We start from the raw sequence: 20,000 nt of genomic DNA, 5'->3' as shown, positions 1-20,000 counted from the left end.
AAGGTAGATTATTTATTATATTTCATTAAAAACACAAACTTATTTATGGTGACTAGTGGTGGTAAAAGTATTTTACTTCAGTAATACTACAGTATAGAAATACTCTGTTAGTAAAGTAAAAATAATTAAAGATTGTAAACAAAAGTACAAAGTTATGAAGATTGAAACATTCAACAGATAATAATCTGTTTATATACTAATGTTGGTGAAAATACAACATTTTTATTATTTATCACTTGAATGTGTCTCAGCTGTGAACGGACGTCATAAATGTGATCGATCATCTTCAGAAGAGACTTCAACACGTTAATCATTAGACTCTGTGCTTTTATTTTGTAGCAGGTGTTTCCGGTACATGTCTCACTGAGTGTAGCTTCACAGATTATGGTCCGTGTAGAAACACCGGCAGACACAGAAATCATGTTTCAGACTGTTTCTGAACGATCAGTTGATCCATAAATCCACAACCGATTAATCGATCTGTTGCTCTTTGAATCTGACGACTTTTAATTGAAACCGTCTGTTGATCTGAGACGAGTTGACTCAAGCTGCACAGAACAGGAAGTGCGTCACAGCTGAAATCAGCCTGAGGCAAAAACTGCAAAGAGAAAAAAACAAGTCGGAACAAAAAGCCGAAACTGAGACGAGACCGTTTACAACTGATGACACTACATGATCCATACAGCTGATCAGTACAGCTGATCGGTACAGCTGATCAGTACAGATGATCAGTACAGATGGTCAATGCAGATGATCAATACAGCTGATCGGTACAGCTGATCAGTACAGATGGTCAATGCAGATGATCAATACAGCTGATCGGTACAGCTGATCAGTACAGATGGTCAATACAGATGATCAATACAGCTGATCGGTACAGCTGATCAGTACAGATGATCAATACAGCTGATTAGTACAGATGGTCAATACAGATGATCAATACAGCTGATCGGTACAGCTGATCAGTACAGATGATCAATACAGCTGATCAGTACAGATGGTCAATACAGATGATCAATACAGCTGATCGGTACAGCTGATCAGTACAGATGATCCATACAGCTGATCGGTACAACTGATTAGTACAGATGATCGGTACAGCTGATCAGCACAGATGATCAATACAGATGATCAATACAGCTGATCGGTACAGCTGATCAGTACAGATGATCAATACAGATGATCAATACAGCTGATCAGTACAGCTGATCGGTACAGCTGATCCATACAGCTGATCAGTACAACTGATCAGTACAGATGATCGGTACAGCTGATCAGCACAGATGATCAATACAGATGATCAATACAGCTGATCGGTACAGCTGATCGGTACAGCTGATCCGTACAGCTGATCGGTACAGCTGATCAGTACAGCTGATCCATACAGCTGATCGGTACAGCTGATCCATACAGCTGTACCGAGGACAGCTGATCGGTACAGCTGATCCATACAGCTGATCCATACAGCTGATCAGTACAACTGATCCATACAGCTGATCGGTACAGCTGATCCATACAGCTGATCGGTACAGCTTTTTTTTCTTTTTACTTTTGAAGTTTTGAGTTTTGAACAAATCAAAGAGTCAATGAGGCTGATGGTGATCAGAGTCCAGCAGAGGGAGACAGAGGACAGAGGACAGAGGAGGACAGAGGACAGAGGGAGACAGAGGTCAGAGGACAGAGGACAGAGCAGGACAGAGGACAGAGGACAGAGGGAGACAGAGGTCAGAGGACAGAGGACAGAGGGAGACAGAGGTCAGAGGACAGAGGACAGAGCAGGACAGAGGACAGAGGAGGACAGAGGGAGACAGAGGTCAGAGGACAGAGGACAGAGCAGGACAGAGGAGGACAGAGGACAGAGGGAGACAGAGGTCAGAGGACAGAGGGAGACAGAGGACAGAGGGAGACAGAGGACAGAGGACAGAGGGAGACAGAGGACAGAGGAGGACAGAGGACAGAGGGAGACAGAGGACAGAGCAGGACAGAGGGAGACAGAGGACAGAGGGAGACAGAGGTCAGAGGAGGACAGAGGACAGAGGAGGACAGAGGGAGACAGAGGAGGACAGAGGGAGACAGAGGACAGAGGAGGACAGAGGAGGACAGAGGACAGAGGGAGACAGAGGAGGACAGAGGACAGAGGGAGACAGAGGACAGAGGAGGACAGAGGACAGAGGGAGACAGAGGACAGAGGAGGACAGAGGAGGACAGAGGGAGACAGAGGACAGAGGGAGACAGAGGAGGACAGAGGACAGAGGGAGACAGAGGAGGACAGAGGACAGAGGGAGACAGAGGACAGAGGACAGAGGAGGACAGAGGACAGAGGGAGACAGAGGACAGAGGAGGACAGAGGGAGACAGAGGACAGAGGAGGACAGAGGAGGACAGAGGGAGACAGAGGAGGACAGAGGACAGAGGGAGACAGAGGAGGACAGAGGAGGACAGAGGACAGAGGAGGAAAAGTAACTGTTACATTAAGAATGTGATGCAGCATGTAATCTGTAAAGTAACTAGATACTGTAATCAGATACATGGAGTGGAGTATACTGTAGCAGAAAATTGAAATACTTAAAGAGTAACTAAAATACCTCGAAAGTACTTGAGTAAAAGTACTTAGTTACAATCATTGCTGTTGTTACTCATGTTTCCATGTAAAGCCAACATGGCTGCCTGCAGCTGGATCAGTTTGGTGTCAAGAAAACGTGGAAGAGTGAGACATCTTACTGATTTACTGCTCTCAGTGGGGCGCATGCGCGGAGTGAATAGCCAGCTCTGTGAAACCGGAAGGTGTGAGTGAGTCATCTTTGCTCGGAGACGATCTTTGAGCTCCCCCATCGCTGTCATCCTCAGTCGCGTGAAGCAGCCGGAGCTTTCAGCCATTTTCTCACCTGCTTCCTCCTGCGCACGTAACCCGGGACGAGTCCGGGTCCAGATCCCGATCCGGATACTCACCCGGCATAGTGTCTCTATGGGCCGCACGTGACCCGGTGACGCCGACAGGTTGTGGACGTCAGACTGACATCAGACTACAGGTACATTTACTGTCTCTGTCCTCCCGGAGCTGGCTGTCCCTGTCTTCATCTGTCTCTGCTGTGTGTGTGTGTGTGTGTGTGTGTGTGTCAACAGAAACCAGTAGAAACCAGTAGAGTGAGTGTGCGCTGATTTCCGGTGTCAGTTCAGTCTCAGCTGAGATGTTTTCATGTGTAAAGTTAAAGGAGCAGTCCCACATTTATTCATAATAACTTGATAAATGATCCAGAGTTGATTTAATGTCCTGAAGATCTTTAACAAACATGAAGTCACAACAACATGTTGTCAGTCTGAATGAATAAACAGATGAATATTAAATGTGTGTGAGTGTCTGAGCAGCTGATTACATGACGTCATGATGTGAAGCTGAGGAGGACTCTTCATCCTTCATCCTTCATTCAACTCAGCTAACAGAAGAGAAACACCATGGACGTTCTGATGGGGAGCATGCACACTTATCAATGATTAGTGATTTGATGTGGAGTTGTTTAATAATGTTATAAGAGAACCAGATGGATGAACATGTTTATTGTTACGAAAATGAAACTCTGATAACTAAATCAGCCGTTTCAGGAACGTGACAGCGTTATTATATTTGTACCCTTGAATCAGGGCCGGAGTGGGACTCATTGTCAGCGCTTCCCGCCTCAGACCGGCCCACTTCAGATCACGACCTGTTATATCAAAATAATGTAATTATAACTTTACATGGTAAGTTCTCATTGCCTCCCTGTATGAAAGGGCCATCACTAACAGAGCATCAGAGACTGAGTGTCTTCACAGTAAGTAAGTCTGCAGTCGGTTCCATCTTTGCTATTAAAAGCTTTTATTTTTAGCAATATTACGGGTTTGTTGAGGATGATAAGAAAAATATATATCCTGTAACTGAGGGAGAGCAAAGTAGTCAAAGCTCTCAACAGACTCATCTTCATCCGTCTCATTGCTAACTAGTGGTTCAGTCCTCTGTAATCAGGAGACTCTGCTGCTCCAGTTTCCATAGACCTGCCTGCACCTGTATCACATAAAAACCAATAATCTGTCAGACTTCAGCACATTTGACATGGAAAACACATTTTGACTGAACCAGTTAAGATGTTTTCATTGGCAAAATATGCAGGCTTATTCCATATTACTTTCATCCTTCACTTTCAGTTGTGTGCTTTGTTTACTATCTTACTTTAATTGATAAAAAGTATATCAGACCTCTGCTATCATTTGGGCACAGAAAGTACTGGAGCTGCTTGTTCACACACGAGCTCACCTGTTCCTTCCATGACAGCAGCTGTCCCTTCCTCACCGCTGCCTCTGACACTAAATCACATTTTAAAAATGGTCATGCAAATCATAATGGTGCTGCATACCGTTATTTAAATGATGTAACGTTAGGTTAGGCAGGCTATATGTTACAACGCCACGCAATTCATTGACTTGATGGCTAATTAATTAACTTGAACGGTGCAGGTAAAGTCTTACCCGTTTCATCATCTTCACTGGTCATTTCAGGCCGCGAGCTCGTTTTAATGACATTTCTGCTGATTTTTGCACATTTGGCTGCATCTGTCTCCTCCCACCTGCACCACCCCTGCTCTTTTTATTTTCCATTTTGCAAACACCCTTGCACTTCTGGGGCTGGAGCCAGGCTACAAACCCCACTGACAGTGTGCGGTGTGCACAGACGTGTTACATCAGGCTGCGTCTGCAGGGACAGCGGTAACAGCATGACTGAACACCGGCCCACAATAAATAAATAAATCAATAAAAAGTGGTTGAAGAATATTTTAGTCTATATTTTTTAATGACGTTTCCTTCGATTGCCTAAGTCGGCCCAAAAGTCAGACCGGCCCGCCGGGAATTGTCCCGGTCCTCCCGATTAGCCACTCCGGGCCTGCTTGAATGAAAAAAAGAAAAGTTTGCGCTCATGACTCAGGGCTCTCATGCATTTCCAAAAGTGGACCTTCTCTCAGTTCACCTACTGATGAAGATTTTGAGCAGGGTCGAGACATCGCTTCCATCCATGAGGTCACTGTGAGCGTTCATAACAGCCAAATGTGGTAGTCTCTCCTGCGTCATGGTGTTGGGGGCGGTGACATGGCGGGGGGCCGCGGTGATGCGGCGGGGGCGTGGCAGGGGCGCGGCGGGGGGTGGCGGTCATGCGGTGGGGGGGCGGCGGTGACGCGGTGTTGACGCGGCGGTGACGCGGCGGGGACGCGGCGGGAGCGCTTGCTCAGTGTGTGGCGGCAGCGTTGCTGCTGCAGCAGCTCCAGGAGGATGTTGGCTGATGACTGTGGTCCTTTGTGTTTACTGTCTGTGTGTTTTTATTTTACATCACGACAGGAGGATGAGGCTGAGGACATGATCCACAGGAGACAAGTAGAGAAAGGACAAATAAATCAATACACAATAAAGGATGAATATATCAATCAATACAAAATGTTCAGTTATTTCAGCTCACATGAGGCTGCAGAGGGACTCTGAGGGACATTTGTGGAAGTTTTCAAGGAATCAGGTTTATTTGTTCAGTTTCAATAAAAATTGTAACTCACACAATCACAATTTAAAACAAAACAAAAGCATGAATAAAATGAAAGTGATGATGTGACTCAGTCAGTCTTCAGCAGGCACGCTGCCTTTACTTGAATCACTTTGAACAAATATGTTTTAGTCTTCCAACCTCGGGACAATCGGCCACCTGATGAAGCTTTGATGACATTATTGAGTAAAGCTGATCAGAAATGAAGACGAGGGGCGTCCATTAGCTCAGTTGGTAGAGCGGCGTGATTTTGAAGGATGAGGATGTTAATGACACGTGAATGATGTCACTGACAGGACGTGAACTTGTTTCATCAGCTGTTTGTGAGCCTCCACCTTCTGCTTCATGGTGGTGGTGATGGAGTCCACCGTCCACTTCATGGTGAAGTAGGTGACAGCTCTGCACATGGTGGGACACAAAGCTGTGGGAGCCTGGCGGCGGGGGCGTGGCAAGGGCCGGGGGGGTGGCGGTCACGCGGCGGTGACATGGCGGGGGGGCCGCGGTGATGCGGCGGGGGCGTGGCAGGGGCGCGGCGGGAGGTGGCGGTCACGCGGCGGGAGGGGCGGCGGTCACGCGGCGGGGGGGCGGCGGTCACGCGGTGGTGACGCGGCGGTCACGCGGTGGTGACGCGGCGGGGGGGCGGCGGGGACGCGGCGGGGACGCGGCGGGAGCGCTTGCTCAGTGTGTGGCGGCAGCGTTGCTGCTGCAGCAGCTCCAGGAGGATGTTGGCTGATGACTGTGGTCCTTTGTGTTTACTGTCTGTGTGTTTTTATTTTACATCACGACAGGAGGATGAGGCTGAGGACATGATCCATAGGAGACAAGTAGAGAAAGGACAAATAAATCAATACAAATAAAGGATGAATATATCAATCAATACAAAATGTTCAGTTATTTCAGCTCACATGAGGCTGCAGAGGGATTCTGAGGGACATTTGTGGAAGTTTTCAAGGAATCAGGTTTATTTGTTCAGTTTCAATAAAAATTGTAACTCACACAATCACAATTTAAAACAAAACAAAAGCATGAATAAAATGAAAGTGATGATGTGACTCAGTCAGTCTTCAGCAGGCACGCTGCCTTTACTTGAATCACTTTGAACAAATATGTTTTAGTCTTCCAACCTCGGGACAATCGGCCACCTGATGAAGCTTTGATGACATTATTGAGTAAAGCTGATCAGAAATGAAGACGAGGGGCGTCCATTAGCTCAGTTGGTAGAGCGGCGTGATTTTGAAGGATGAGGATGTTAATGACACGTGAATGATGTCACTGACAGGACGTGAACTTGTTTCATCAGCTGTTTGTGAGCCTCCACCTTCTGCTTCATGGTGGTGGTGATGGAGTCCACCGTCCACTTCATGGTGAAGTAGGTGACAGCTCTGCACATGGTGGGACACAACGCTGTGGGAGCCTGGCGGCGGGGGCGTGGCAGGGGCCGGGGGGGTGGCGGTCACGCGGCGGTGATATGGCGGGGGGGGCGTGGCAGGGGCGCGGCGGGAGGTGGCGGTCACGCGGTGGGGGGACGGCGGTCACGCGGCGGGGGGGCGGCGGTGACGCGGTGGCGACGCGGTGGGGGGGCGGTGGTGACGCGGTGGGGGGGCGGCGGGGACGCGGCGGGAGCGCTTGCTCAGTGTGTGGCGGCAGCGTTGCTGCTGCAGCAGCTCCAGGAGGATGTTGGCTGATGACTGTGGTCCTTTGTGTTTACTGTCTGTGTGTTTTTATTTTACATCACGACAGGAGGAGCAGGAGGATGACAAATAAATCAATACACAATAAAGGATGAATATATCAATCAATACAAAATGTTCAGTTATTTCAGCTCACATGAGGCTGCAGAGGGACTCTGAGGGACATTTGTGGAAGTTTTCAAGGAATCAGGTTTATTTGTTCAGTTTCAATAAAAATTGTAACTCACACAATCACAATTTAAAACAAAACAAAAGCATGAATAAAATGAAAGTGATGATGTGACTCAGTCAGTCTTCAGCAGGCACGCTGCCTTTACTTGAATCACTTTGAACAAATATGTTTTAGTCTTCCAACCTCGGGACAATCGGCCACCTGATGAAGCTTTGATGACATTATTGAGTAAAGCTGATCAGAAATGAAGACGAGGGGCGTCCATTAGCTCAGTTGGTAGAGCGGCGTGATTTTGAAGGATGAGGATGTTAATGACACGTGAATGATGTCACTGACAGGACGTGAACTTGTTTCATCAGCTGTTTGTGAGCCTCCACCTTCTGCTTCATGGTGGTGGTGATGGAGTCCACCGTCCACTTCATGGTGAAGTAGGTGACAGCTCTGCACATGGTGGGATACAAAGCTGTGGGAGCCTGGCGGCGGGGGCGTGGCAGGGGCCGGGGGGGTGGCGGGGGCCGGGGGGACGGCGGTCACGCGGCGGGGGGGCGGCGGTGACGCGGTGGCGACGCGGTGGGGGGGCGGTGGTGACGCGGTGGGGGGGCGGCGGGGACGCGGCGGGAGCGCTTGCTCAGTGTGTGGCGGCAGCGTTGCTGCTGCAGCAGCTCCAGGAGGATGTTGGCTGATGACTGTGGTCCTTTGTGTTTACTGTCTGTGTGTTTTTATTTTACATCACGACAGGAGGATGAGGAGGATGACAAATAAATCAATACACAATAAAGGATGAATATATCAATCAATACAAAATGTTCAGTTATTTCAGCTCACATGAGGCTGCAGAGGGACTCTGAGGGACATTTGTGGAAGTTTTCAAGGAATCAGGTTTATTTGTTCAGTTTCAATAAAAATTGTAACTCACACAATCACAATTTAAAACAAAACAAAAGCATGAATAAAATGAAAGTGATGATGTGACTCAGTCAGTCTTCAGCAGGCACGCTGCCTTTACTTGAATCACTTTGAACAAATATGTTTTAGTCTTCCAACCTCGGGACAATCGGCCACCTGATGAAGCTTTGATGACATTATTGAGTAAAGCTGATCAGAAATGAAGACGAGGGGCGTCCATTAGCTCAGTTGGTAGAGCGGCGTGATTTTGAAGGATGAGGATGTTAATGACACGTGAATGATGTCACTGACAGGACGTGAACTTGTTTCATCAGCTGTTTGTGAGCCTCCACCTTCTGCTTCATGGTGGTGGTGATGGAGTCCACCGTCCACTTCATGGTGAAGTAGGTGACAGCTCTGCACATGGTGGGACACAAAGCTGTGGGAGCCTGGCGGCGGGGGCGTGGCAGGGGCCGGGGGGGTGGCGGTCACGCGGCGGTGACATGGCGGGGGGGCCGCGGTGATGCGGCGGGGGCGTGGCAGGGGCGCGGCGGGAGGTGGCGGTCACGCGGTGGGGGGGCGGCGGTGACGCGGCGGGGGGGCGGCGGTGACGCGGTGGTGACGCGGCGGGGGGGCGGCGGTGACGCGGTGGGGGGGCGGCGGGGACGCGGCGGGAGCGCTTGCTCAGTGTGTGGCGGCAGCGTTGCTGCTGCAGCAGCTCCAGGAGGATGTTGGCTGATGACTGTGGTCCTTTGTGTTAACTGTCTGTGTGTTTTTATTTTACATCACGACAGGAGGATGAGGCTGAGGACATGATCCATAGGAGACAAGTAGAGAAAGGACAAATAAATCAATACAAATAAAGGATGAATATATCAATCAATACAAAATGTTCAGTTATTTCAGCTCACATGAGGCTGCAGAGGGATTCTGAGGGACATTTGTGGAAGTTTTCAAGGAATCAGGTTTATTTGTTCAGTTTCAATAAAAATTGTAACTCACACAATCACAATTTAAAACAAAACAAAAGCATGAATAAAATGAAAGTGATGATGTGACTCAGTCAGTCTTCAGCAGGCACGCTGCCTTTACTTGAATCACTTTGAACAAATATGTTTTAGTCTTCCAACCTCGGGACAATCGGCCACCTGATGAAGCTTTGATGACATTATTGAGTAAAGCTGATCAGAAATGAAGACGAGGGGCGTCCATTAGCTCAGTTGGTAGAGCGGCGTGATTTTGAAGGATGAGGATGTTAATGACACGTGAATGATGTCACTGACAGGACGTGAACTTGTTTCATCAGCTGTTTGTGAGCCTCCACCTTCTGCTTCATGGTGGTGGTGATGGAGTCCACCGTCCACTTCATGGTGAAGTAGGTGACAGCTCTGCACATGGTGGGACACAACGCTGTGGGAGCCTGGCGGCGGGGGCGTGGCAGGGGCCGGGGGGGTGGCGGTCACGCGGCGGTGATATGGCGGGGGGGGCGTGGCAGGGGCGCGGCGGGAGGTGGCGGTCACGCGGTGGGGGGGCGGTGGTCACGCGGCGGGGGGGCGGTGGTGACGCGGCGGGGGGGCGGCGGTGACGCGGTGGCGACGCGGTGGGGGGGCGGCGGGGACGCGGCGGGAGCGCTTGCTCAGTGTGTGGCGGCAGCGTTGCTGCTGCAGCAGCTCCAGGAGGATGTTGGCTGATGACTGTGGTCCTTTGTGTTTACTGTCTGTGTGTTTTTATTTTACATCACGACAGGAGGATGAGGCTGAGGACATGATCCATAGGAGACAAGTAGAGAAAGGACAAATAAATCAATACACAATAAAGGATGAATATATCAATCAATACAAAATGTTCAGTTATTTCAGCTCACATGAGGCTGCAGAGGGACTCTGAGGGACATTTGTGGAAGTTTTCAAGGAATCAGGTTTATTTGTTCAGTTTCAATAAAAATTGTAACTCACACAATCACAATTTAAAACAAAACAAAAGCATGAATAAAATGAAAGTGATGATGTGACTCAGTCAGTCTTCAGCAGGCACGCTGCCTTTACTTGAATCACTTTGAACAAATATGTTTTAGTCTTCCAACCTCGGGACAATCGGCCACCTGATGAAGCTTTGATGACATTATTGAGTAAAGCTGATCAGAAATGAAGACGAGGGGCGTCCATTAGCTCAGTTGGTAGAGCGGCGTGATTTTGAAGGATGAGGATGTTAATGACACGTGAATGATGTCACTGACAGGACGTGAACTTGTTTCATCAGCTGTTTGTGAGCCTCCACCTTCTGCTTCATGGTGGTGGTGATGGAGTCCACCGTCCACTTCATGGTGAAGTAGGTGACAGCTCTGCACATGGTGGGACACAAAGCTGTGGGAGCCTGGCGGCGGGGGCGTGGCAAGGGCCGGGGGGGTGGCGGTCACGCGGCGGTGACATGGCGGGGGGGCCGCGGTGATGCGGCGGGGGCGTGGCAGGGGCGCGGCGGGAGGTGGCGGTCACGCGGCGGGAGGGGCGGCGGTCACGCGGCGGGGGGGCGGCGGTCACGCGGTGGTGACGCGGCGGTCACGCGGTGGTGACGCGGCGGGGGGGCGGCGGGGACGCGGCGGGGACGCGGCGGGAGCGCTTGCTCAGTGTGTGGCGGCAGCGTTGCTGCTGCAGCAGCTCCAGGAGGATGTTGGCTGATGACTGTGGTCCTTTGTGTATACTGTCTGTGTGTTTTTATTTTACATCACGACAGGAGGATGAGGCTGAGGACATGATCCATAGGAGACAAGTAGAGAAAGGACAAATAAATCAATACAAATAAAGGATGAATATATCAATCAATACAAAATGTTCAGTTATTTCAGCTCACATGAGGCTGCAGAGGGACTCTGAGGGACATTTGTGGAAGTTTTCAAGGAATCAGGTTTATTTGTTCAGTTTCAATAAAAATTGTAACTCACACAATCACAATTTAAAACAAAACAAAAGCATGAATAAAATGAAAGTGATGATGTGACTCAGTCAGTCTTCAGCAGGCACGCTGCCTTTACTTGAATCACTTTGAACAAATATGTTTTAGTCTTCCAACCTCGGGACAATCGGCCACCTGATGAAGCTTTGATGACATTATTGAGTAAAGCTGATCAGAAATGAAGACGAGGGGCGTCCATTAGCTCAGTTGGTAGAGCGGCGTGATTTTGAAGGATGAGGATGTTAATGACACGTGAATGATGTCACTGACAGGACGTGAACTTGTTTCATCAGCTGTTTGTGAGCCTCCACCTTCTGCTTCATGGTGGTGGTGATGGAGTCCACCGTCCACTTCATGGTGAAGTAGGTGACAGCTCTGCACATGGTGGGACACAAAGCTGTGGGAGCCTGGCGGCGGGGGCGTGGCAGGGGCCGGGGGGGTGGCGGTCACGCGGCGGTGACATGGCGGGGGGGCCGCGGTGATGCGGCGGGGGCGTGGCAGGGGCGCGGCGGGAGGTGGCGGTCACGCGGTGGGGGGGCGGCGGTGACGCGGCGGGGGGGCGGCGGTGACGCGGTGGTGACGCGGCGGGGGGGCGGCGGTGACGCGGTGGGGGGGCGGCGGGGACGCGGCGGGAGCGCTTGCTCAGTGTGTGGCGGCAGCGTTGCTGCTGCAGCAGCTCCAGGAGGATGTTGGCTGATGACTGTGGTCCTTTGTGTTTACTGTCTGTGTGTTTTTATTTTACATCACGACAGGAGGATGAGGCTGAGGACATGATCCATAGGAGACAAGTAGAGAAAGGACAAATAAATCAATACAAATAAAGGATGAATATATCAATCAATACAAAATGTTCAGTTATTTCAGCTCACATGAGGCTGCAGAGGGATTCTGAGGGACATTTGTGGAAGTTTTCAAGGAATCAGGTTTATTTGTTCAGTTTCAATAAAAATTGTAACTCACACAATCACAATTTAAAACAAAACAAAAGCATGAATAAAATGAAAGTGATGATGTGACTCAGTCAGTCTTCAGCAGGCACGCTGCCTTTACTTGAATCACTTTGAACAAATATGTTTTAGTCTTCCAACCTCGGGACAATCGGCCACCTGATGAAGCTTTGATGACATTATTGAGTAAAGCTGATCAGAAATGAAGACGAGGGGCGTCCATTAGCTCAGTTGGTAGAGCGGCGTGATTTTGAAGGATGAGGATGTTAATGACACGTGAATGATGTCACTGACAGGACGTGAACTTGTTTCATCAGCTGTTTGTGAGCCTCCACCTTCTGCTTCATGGTGGTGGTGATGGAGTCCACCGTCCACTTCATGGTGAAGTAGGTGACAGCTCTGCACATGGTGGGACACAACGCTGTGGGAGCCTGGCGGCGGGGGCGTGGCAGGGGCCGGGGGGGTGGCGGTCACGCGGCGGTGATATGGCGGGGGGGGCGTGGCAGGGGCGCGGCGGGAGGTGGCGGTCACGCGGTGGGGGGGCGGCGGTCACGCGGCGGGGGGGCGGTGGTGACGCGGCGGGGGGGCGGCGGTGACGCGGTGGCGACGCGGTGGGGGGGCGGTGGTGACGCGGCGGGGGGGCGGCAGGGGCGCGGCGGGAGCGCTTGCTCAGTGTGTGGCGGCAGCGTTGCTGCTGCAGCAGCTCCAGGAGGATGTTGGCTGATGACTGTGGTCCTTTGTGTTTTTATTTTACATCACGACAGGAGGATGAGGATGAGGCTGAGGACATGATCCATAGGAGACAAGTAGAGAAAGGACAAATAAATCAATACACAATAAAGGATGAATATATCAATCAATACAAAATGTTCAGTTATTTCAGCTCACATGAGGCTGCAGAGGGACTCTGAGGGACATTTGTGGAAGTTTTCAAGGAATCAGGTTTATTTGTTCAGTTTCAATAAAAATTGTAACTCATACAATCACAATTTAAAACAAAACAAAAGCATGAATAAAATGAAAGTGATGATGTGACTCAGTCGGTCTTCAGCAGGCACGCTGCCTTTACTTGAATCACTTTGAACAAATATGTTTTAGTCTTCCAACCTCGGGACAATCGGCCACCTGATGAAGCTTTGATGACATTATTGAGTAAAGCTGATCAGAAATGAAGACGAGGGGCGTCCATTAGCTCAGTTGGTAGAGCGGCGTGATTTTGAAGGATGAGGATGTTAATGACACGTGAATGATGTCACTGACAGGACGTGAACTTGTTTCATCAGCTGTTTGTGAGCCTCCACCTTCTGCTTCATGGTGGTGGTGATGGAGTCCACCGTCCACTTCATGGTGAAGTAGGTGACAGCTCTGCACATGGTGGGACACAAAGCTGTGGGAGCCTGGCGGCGGGGGCGTGGCAGGGGCCGGGGGGGTGGCGGTCACGCGGCGGTGACATGGCGGGGGGGCCGCGGTGATGCGGCGGGGGCGTGGCAGGGGCGCGGCGGGAGGTGGCGGTCACGCGGTGGGGGGGCGGCGGTGACGCGGCGGGGGGGCGGCGGTGACGCGGTGGTGACGCGGCGGGGGGGCGGCGGTGACGCGGTGGGGGGGCGGCGGGGACGCGGCGGGAGCGCTTGCTCAGTGTGTGGAGGTAGCATTGCTGCTGCAGCAGCTCCAGGAGGATGTTGGCTGATGACTGTGGTCCTTTGTGTTTACTGTCTGTGTGTTTTTATTTTACATCACGACAGGAGGATGAGGCTGAGGACATGATCCATAGGAGACAAGTAGAGAAAGGACAAATAAATCAATACAAATAAAGGATGAATATATCAATCAATACAAAATGTTCAGTTATTTCAGCTCACATGAGGCTGCAGAGGGATTCTGAGGGACATTTGTGGAAGTTTTCAAGGAATCAGGTTTATTTGTTCAGTTTCAATAAAAATTGTAACTCACACAATCACAATTTAAAACAAAACAAAAGCATGAATAAAATGAAAGTGATGATGTGACTCAGTCAGTCTTCAGCAGGCACGCTGCCTTTACTTGAATCACTTTGAACAAATATGTTTTAGTCTTCCAACCTCGGGACAATCGGCCACCTGATGAAGCTTTGATGACATTATTGAGTAAAGCTGATCAGAAATGAAGACGAGGGGCGTCCATTAGCTCAGTTGGTAGAGCGGCGTGATTTTGAAGGATGAGGATGTTAATGACACGTGAATGATGTCACTGACAGGACGTGAACTTGTTTCATCAGCTGTTTGTGAGCCTCCACCTTCTGCTTCATGGTGGTGGTGATGGAGTCCACCGTCCACTTCATGGTGAAGTAGGTGACAGCTCTGCACATGGTGGGACACAACGCTGTGGGAGCCTGGCGGCGGGGGCGTGGCAGGGGCCGGGGGGGTGGCGGTCACGCGGCGGTGACATGGCGGGGGGGCCGCGGTGATGCGGCGGGGGCGTGGCAGGGGCGCGGCGGGAGGTGGCGGTCACGCGGTGGGGGGGCGGCGGTCACGCGGTGGTGACGCTGCGGTGACGCGGTGGTGACGCGGCGGGGGGGCGGCGGTGACGCGGTGGGGGGGCGTCGGGGACACGGCGGGGACGCGGCGGGAGCGCTTGCTCAGTGTGTGGCGGCAGCGTTGCTGCTGCAGCAGCTCCAGGAGGATGTTGGCTGATGACTGTGGTCCTTTGTGTTTACTGTCTGTGTGTTTTTATTTTACATCACGACAGGAGGATGAGGCTGATTGTCCCGAGGTTGGAAGACTAAAACATATTTGTTCAAAGTGATTCAAGTAAAGGCAGCGTGCCTGCTGAAGACTGACTGAGTCACATCATCACTTTCATTTTATTCATGCTTTTGTTTTGTTTTAAATTGTGATTGTATGAGTTACAATTTTTATTGAAACTGAACAAATAAACCTGATTCCTTGAAAACTTCCACAAATGTCCCTCAGAGTCCCTCTGCAGCCTCATGTGAGCTGAAATAACTGAACATTATTGGGGGGCGGTGGTGACGCGGCGGGGGGGCGGCGGTGACGCGGTGGCGACGCGGCGGGGGGGCGGCGGTGACGCGGTGGGGGGGCGGCGGGGACACGGCGGGGACGCGGCGGGAGCGCTTGCTCAGTGTGTGGCGGCAGCGTTGCTGCTGCAGCAGCTCCAGGAGGATGTTGGCTGATGACTGTGGTCCTTTGTGTTTACTGTCTGTGTGTTTTTATTTTACATCACGACAGGAGGATGAGGATGAGGCTGAGGACATGATCCATAGGAGACAAGTAGAGAAAGGACAAATAAATCAATACACAATAAAGGATGAATATATCAATCAATACAAAATGTTCAGTTATTTCAGCTCACATGAGGCTGCAGAGGGACTCTGAGGGACATTTGTGGAAGTTTTCAAGGAATCAGGTTTATTTGTTCAGTTTCAATAAAAATTGTAACTCATACAATCACAATTTAAACTGAACTTGTTTCATCAGCTGTTTGTGAGCCTCCACCTTCTGCTTCATGGTGGTGGTGATGGAATCCACCGTCCACTTCATGGTGAAGTAGGTGACAGCTCTGCACATGGTGGGACACCACACGCTGTGGGAGCCTGGCTGCGGGGGCGTGGCAGGGGCCGGGGGGGGGGTGGCGGTCACGCGGCGGTGACATGGCGGGGGGGCCGCGGTGATGCGGCGGGGGCGTGGCAGGGGCGCGGCGGGAGGTGGCGGTCACGCGGTGGGGGGGCGGCGGTGACGCGGTGGTGACGCGGCGGGGGGGCGGCGGTCACGCGGTGGTGACGCGGCGGGGGCGTGGCGGTGACGCAGCGGGAGCGCTTGCTCAGTGTGTGGCGGCAGCGTTGCTGCTGCAGCAGCTCCAGGAGGATGTTGGCTGATGACTGTGGTCCTTTGTGTTTACATCAGTCGCATCAGTCTTCAGCAGGCACGCTGCCTTTACTTGAATCACTTTGAACAAATATGTTTTAGTCTTCCAACCTCGGGACAATCGGCCATCTGATGGTTCTGATCAATAATTAATGTCAGCTCTGTGTCTCTCTTCTTGTTCTTCTTCTTGTTCTTCTTGTTCTTCTTCTTCTTCTTCTTCCTCTTCTCTGTTTTTAAATGACTCAGAGGATGGTTTGTTACTGGTTGTCGTGGTAACTGTGATGAGGGGCCAGCCACATACGGCCCACTGTGATTGGCTGCTGAGTGTTAGATTCACTGTGCTAACTGCTTTGAACAGGAGTCAAAAACCGTTTTCTGTCTCCCTGCAGTGAAGCATCATGGGAGGTGGCAGATGGACGAGCAGGCCGTCAGCTGACCAGAGCCTGTGACACACACAGACACACACACACACACACGATGACGATGGAACAAGGCTTCAGCTTAAATGCACTGGTGAGTAAACTGTGTGTGTGTGTGTGTGTGTGTGCGTGCGTGCGTGTGTGTGTGTGAGTGAGTGATGTGGGACCTTCAAATTAAAAGTCTTTTGTATTTATAAGTGAATTAAAGAGGATCTGATGATTCAAGTGTTTATTTCTGTGTGAGAATATTCAGTGAAGCTGAACTAATAAACGGAGCTGAGAGAAATATGAATAAGATTAAAGACTAAAGATCAATGAGATCAACTTTCATCTTTGACTTTTGTATTCATTATTTAAAATTCTGTTTTTCGTGTGTCGTTCTCAGGGTGGATAATAAAGTTCACTAAATAAACAAAAAGAAACACGTGTTCCTTTAATGTCTTTTCGTTTTTCTTTTGTTAGTTTTTATTCACTTTTTCACTTTCAAAAGATTAAAAAAAAGCCTAAATGTGATGAAATACCACCACAAACCCACTCACACGTTCATGTTTTCCTCTCAGTCGTCGGTGTCTCCGTCGCTGCGTCGCCTCCTGAATAGAGAGCATCAGTGAACAGAAGAGTGTTTCTCTTCCTCCAGCAACAGCTGATCAGAGGAACAAACGCTGCATTCAGGCTCCCAACAGGGACCGTAAATCTGAGATTCAGCTCAGCTGTCAGATGTTCCTGTCTGATGGGGAGTTCTGATGTCACCACAAAAGCTTGATTTTCTGTGCTGCAATGTAACTAAGTACTTTTATTCAAGTACGTTAGTGCAAATTGGAGCATTTCTATTTATTTCTACTTTGACTGTCTGTTTAAATCAGTGTGTTGTTTCTTCCAGGTCCTTCAAACTGTGGTTTGTAATATAGTTACTTCATTACTGTTACTGTGATTACTTTCTGATCTGTGTCGTGCAGAAGAAGCTGGCGGCAGAACCAGACTACACAGACGTGTCGCTGACGGCGGTGGAGCGTGTGCGGGCGCTGGGGAAGATGGGATGCAGCGTGGAGATCAACGAGGACATCGAACCGAGACGCTACTTCCGCTCTGGAGTGGAGATGGAGCGCATGGCAGCGGTTTACCTGGAGGAGGGGAGCCTGGAGAACGCATACGTCCTCTACACCAAGTTCATCACGTCAGAAACTTCTTTCTGTTGGTGTCTGATATGTTGACAGGTTGCGATGTTGTTAGTTACCTGCTGTGTTTGTGTGTTCAGTCTGTTTGTAGAGAAGCTGCCGGGTCACAGAGACTACCAGCAGTGCAGCGTCCCGGAGAAACAGCTCATCATGAAGGTAACCGTACTGCTGCTGGGAACATTATGCTCCCCATGCAGGTACTTGATCCTGAACCAAAGCATCGGACTGTCCCTGGACCTCTGGAGATAGTCCCTGGATGTCTGGAGATAGACCCCGGAGGTCTGGGGACAGTCTAGAGATAGGACTGCCAGACTGTCTTCTGACATCGGGGACTGTCCGTCTACATGTAGACACCTGAAAACAATCAAACTGTCTCCAGTCATCTGTGGACTGTCAGTTGGTCTCCAGACGTCTGGGTGCCCGATGTACAGCGACTGTCCCCTGATGTCAGGTGACCATCAGACTGTCTTCAGACATCTGGGGACCATCAGACATCTGGGGACTGTACTGGGTATTTGTAATAGTAGTACTTTGTCTTTGTCTTTTTAGAAACTTCAGGAAGTGGCTTTTCCTCGTAAAGACGAGTTGAAGAAACGTCTTCAGGAGAAATACAGCAGGGAACACACCGAGTACCTCAGAGCCCAGGTTTGTGTGAGTGTTGTCCAATCAGATCGCTCCATGTGTGATTACCTGTTGATCAGATTGGAAAACAGACTGACAGGTGTATTATTGCGTCAGAGGACACAGACACAGGCTCATGATCCAATCAGCTTCTGTTCCTTCTGTATGTGATGTAACTTATTATGTTTGTGAACAACCTGTTTGAATTTGGACTCCTCTGTAAGTCCTGCACCAATCAAAGACCCCCAGCTGACACAAACCTGATCATGTGACTTCCTGTTTCCTCAGAGCCAGGCAGCGATGGTGGTGGATGGGTGTGGCCAGCAGCTGCAGCAGCTCTGCTTATTGGACGAGGACAGGAAGAGGCTGCTCCTATTGGAGGAGGAGAGACAGCGTGTGGCCGCGCTGCGACGCATGCAGATCGAATCAGAACAGTTTCGCTACTTTGAGGACCAGCTGAGGCGCCAGGAACTGGCCAATAGGAGAGGAGAGGAGGCGGAGCAAAAGGTGACTACTACTAGTGTTACTACAACTGACACTGTTACTGTTACTTATACACCACTACTACAAGTACTATGACTACTAGTACTGCTACTGCTACTGCTACTACTACTGCTACTACTGCTACTTCTACTGCTACTACTGCTACTAATATTGCTACTACTGCTACTACTACTACTACTACTGCTACTACTACTACTACTACTACTGCTACTACTACTGCTACTACTGCTACTACTACTACTACTACTACTGCTACTACTACTACTACTACTACTGCTACTACTGCTACTACTACTGCTACTACTGCTACTGCTACTACTGCTACTACTACTGCAGCTACTACTACTACTACTACTACTGCTACTACTACTACTACTACTGCTACTACTGCTACTACTACTACTGCTACTACTACTGCTACTACTACTACTACTGCTACTACTGCTACTACTACTACTGCTACTACTACTGCTACTACTACTACTACTACTACTACTGCTACTACTACTACTACTGCTACTACTGCTACTGCTACTACTGCTACTACTACTGCAGCTACTACTACTACTACTACTACTGCTACTACTACTACTACTACTGCTACTACTGCTACTACTACTACTACTACTACTGCTACTACTACTGCTACTACTACTACTGCTACTACTACTACTACTGCTACTCGTGCCCTACTGCTGATACTCCTACTACAGCTAGTATCGCCTGTATTGCAGTATATTTGTGGTCACATGTTCCTCCTTCAGGTGGCAACCAAAGTGCCTGAGGTGACGGACGGCTCCTGCTTGTCTCGGCAGCCAATCAGAGATGGCGCACGCTTCCAGGGGGCGGATCCTAACAGGAACAGACCGCCAGCTCCCGTCAGCCAACCAGCTGTCACACTGGCTGGAGTACACAGTGAGTACAAATACACAGAAATGTACTAGAAAACTGTTTATGTGTGTGTGTGTGTGTGTGTGTGTGTAAATTAGGGTTTGTTTGACTCCGTGCGTTTTGTGTGTGTTTGTTTTGTGTGCAGCTCAGAGGGTGGAGGGTCTGAGGCGGGTGGTGATTCCCAGAGATCTGACGTATCGTTTCCTCCTGCTGGCCGACTCGAACACCGCCAGAGGAATCGAGACCTGTGGAGTCCTCTGTGGACGACTGGTGAGACAGTGCTGGAGTGTAACTAAGTATATTTACTCAAGTACTGTAGCTGAGTGTACA

At 50.0% G+C, this 20,000-nt stretch overlaps 2 protein-coding genes across 5 annotated transcripts in view; one reads left to right on the top strand and one right to left on the bottom strand.

The window, feature by feature from the left end:
* ankrd22 (ankyrin repeat domain 22) overlaps positions 1-2,883 on the bottom strand; it is a 10,258-nt gene extending 7,375 nt beyond the window's left edge. For both annotated transcript variants that reach the window (XM_084341517.1, XM_084341518.1), the window contains exon 1: positions 2,721-2,883. In XM_084341517.1, coding sequence (XP_084197643.1) covers positions 2,721-2,876 — 156 coding nt within the window. In that variant the 5' untranslated portion in view covers positions 2,877-2,883. The remainder of the gene's footprint in view (positions 1-2,720) is intronic.
* A 53-nt stretch (positions 2,884-2,936) lies between these two features.
* stambpl1 (STAM binding protein-like 1) overlaps positions 2,937-20,000 on the top strand; it is a 21,463-nt gene continuing 4,399 nt past the window's right edge. Inside the window, exons 1-8 of one of the 3 annotated variants that reach the window (XM_084341512.1) lie at positions 2,937-3,028; positions 16,450-16,573; positions 17,436-17,653; positions 17,735-17,810; positions 18,204-18,305; positions 18,564-18,782; positions 19,544-19,694; positions 19,816-19,940. In XM_084341512.1, coding sequence (XP_084197638.1) covers positions 16,538-16,573; positions 17,436-17,653; positions 17,735-17,810; positions 18,204-18,305; positions 18,564-18,782; positions 19,544-19,694; positions 19,816-19,940 — 927 coding nt within the window. In that variant the 5' untranslated portion in view covers positions 2,937-3,028; positions 16,450-16,537. Of the gene's footprint in view, positions 3,029-16,449; positions 16,574-17,193; positions 17,281-17,435; positions 17,654-17,734; positions 17,811-18,203; positions 18,306-18,563; positions 18,783-19,543; positions 19,695-19,815; positions 19,941-20,000 lie in introns of those variants that run through there. The other 2 variants (XM_084341513.1, XM_084341514.1) reach the window with 2 other exon arrangements.

Source organism: Pagrus pagrus (genome assembly GCF_965226575.1).
Source record: "Pagrus pagrus genome assembly, chromosome: 21".
NCBI classification, from domain to species: domain Eukaryota; kingdom Metazoa; phylum Chordata; class Actinopteri; order Spariformes; family Sparidae; genus Pagrus; species Pagrus pagrus.
This window is presented reverse-complemented; position numbering and strand designations above follow the sequence as displayed.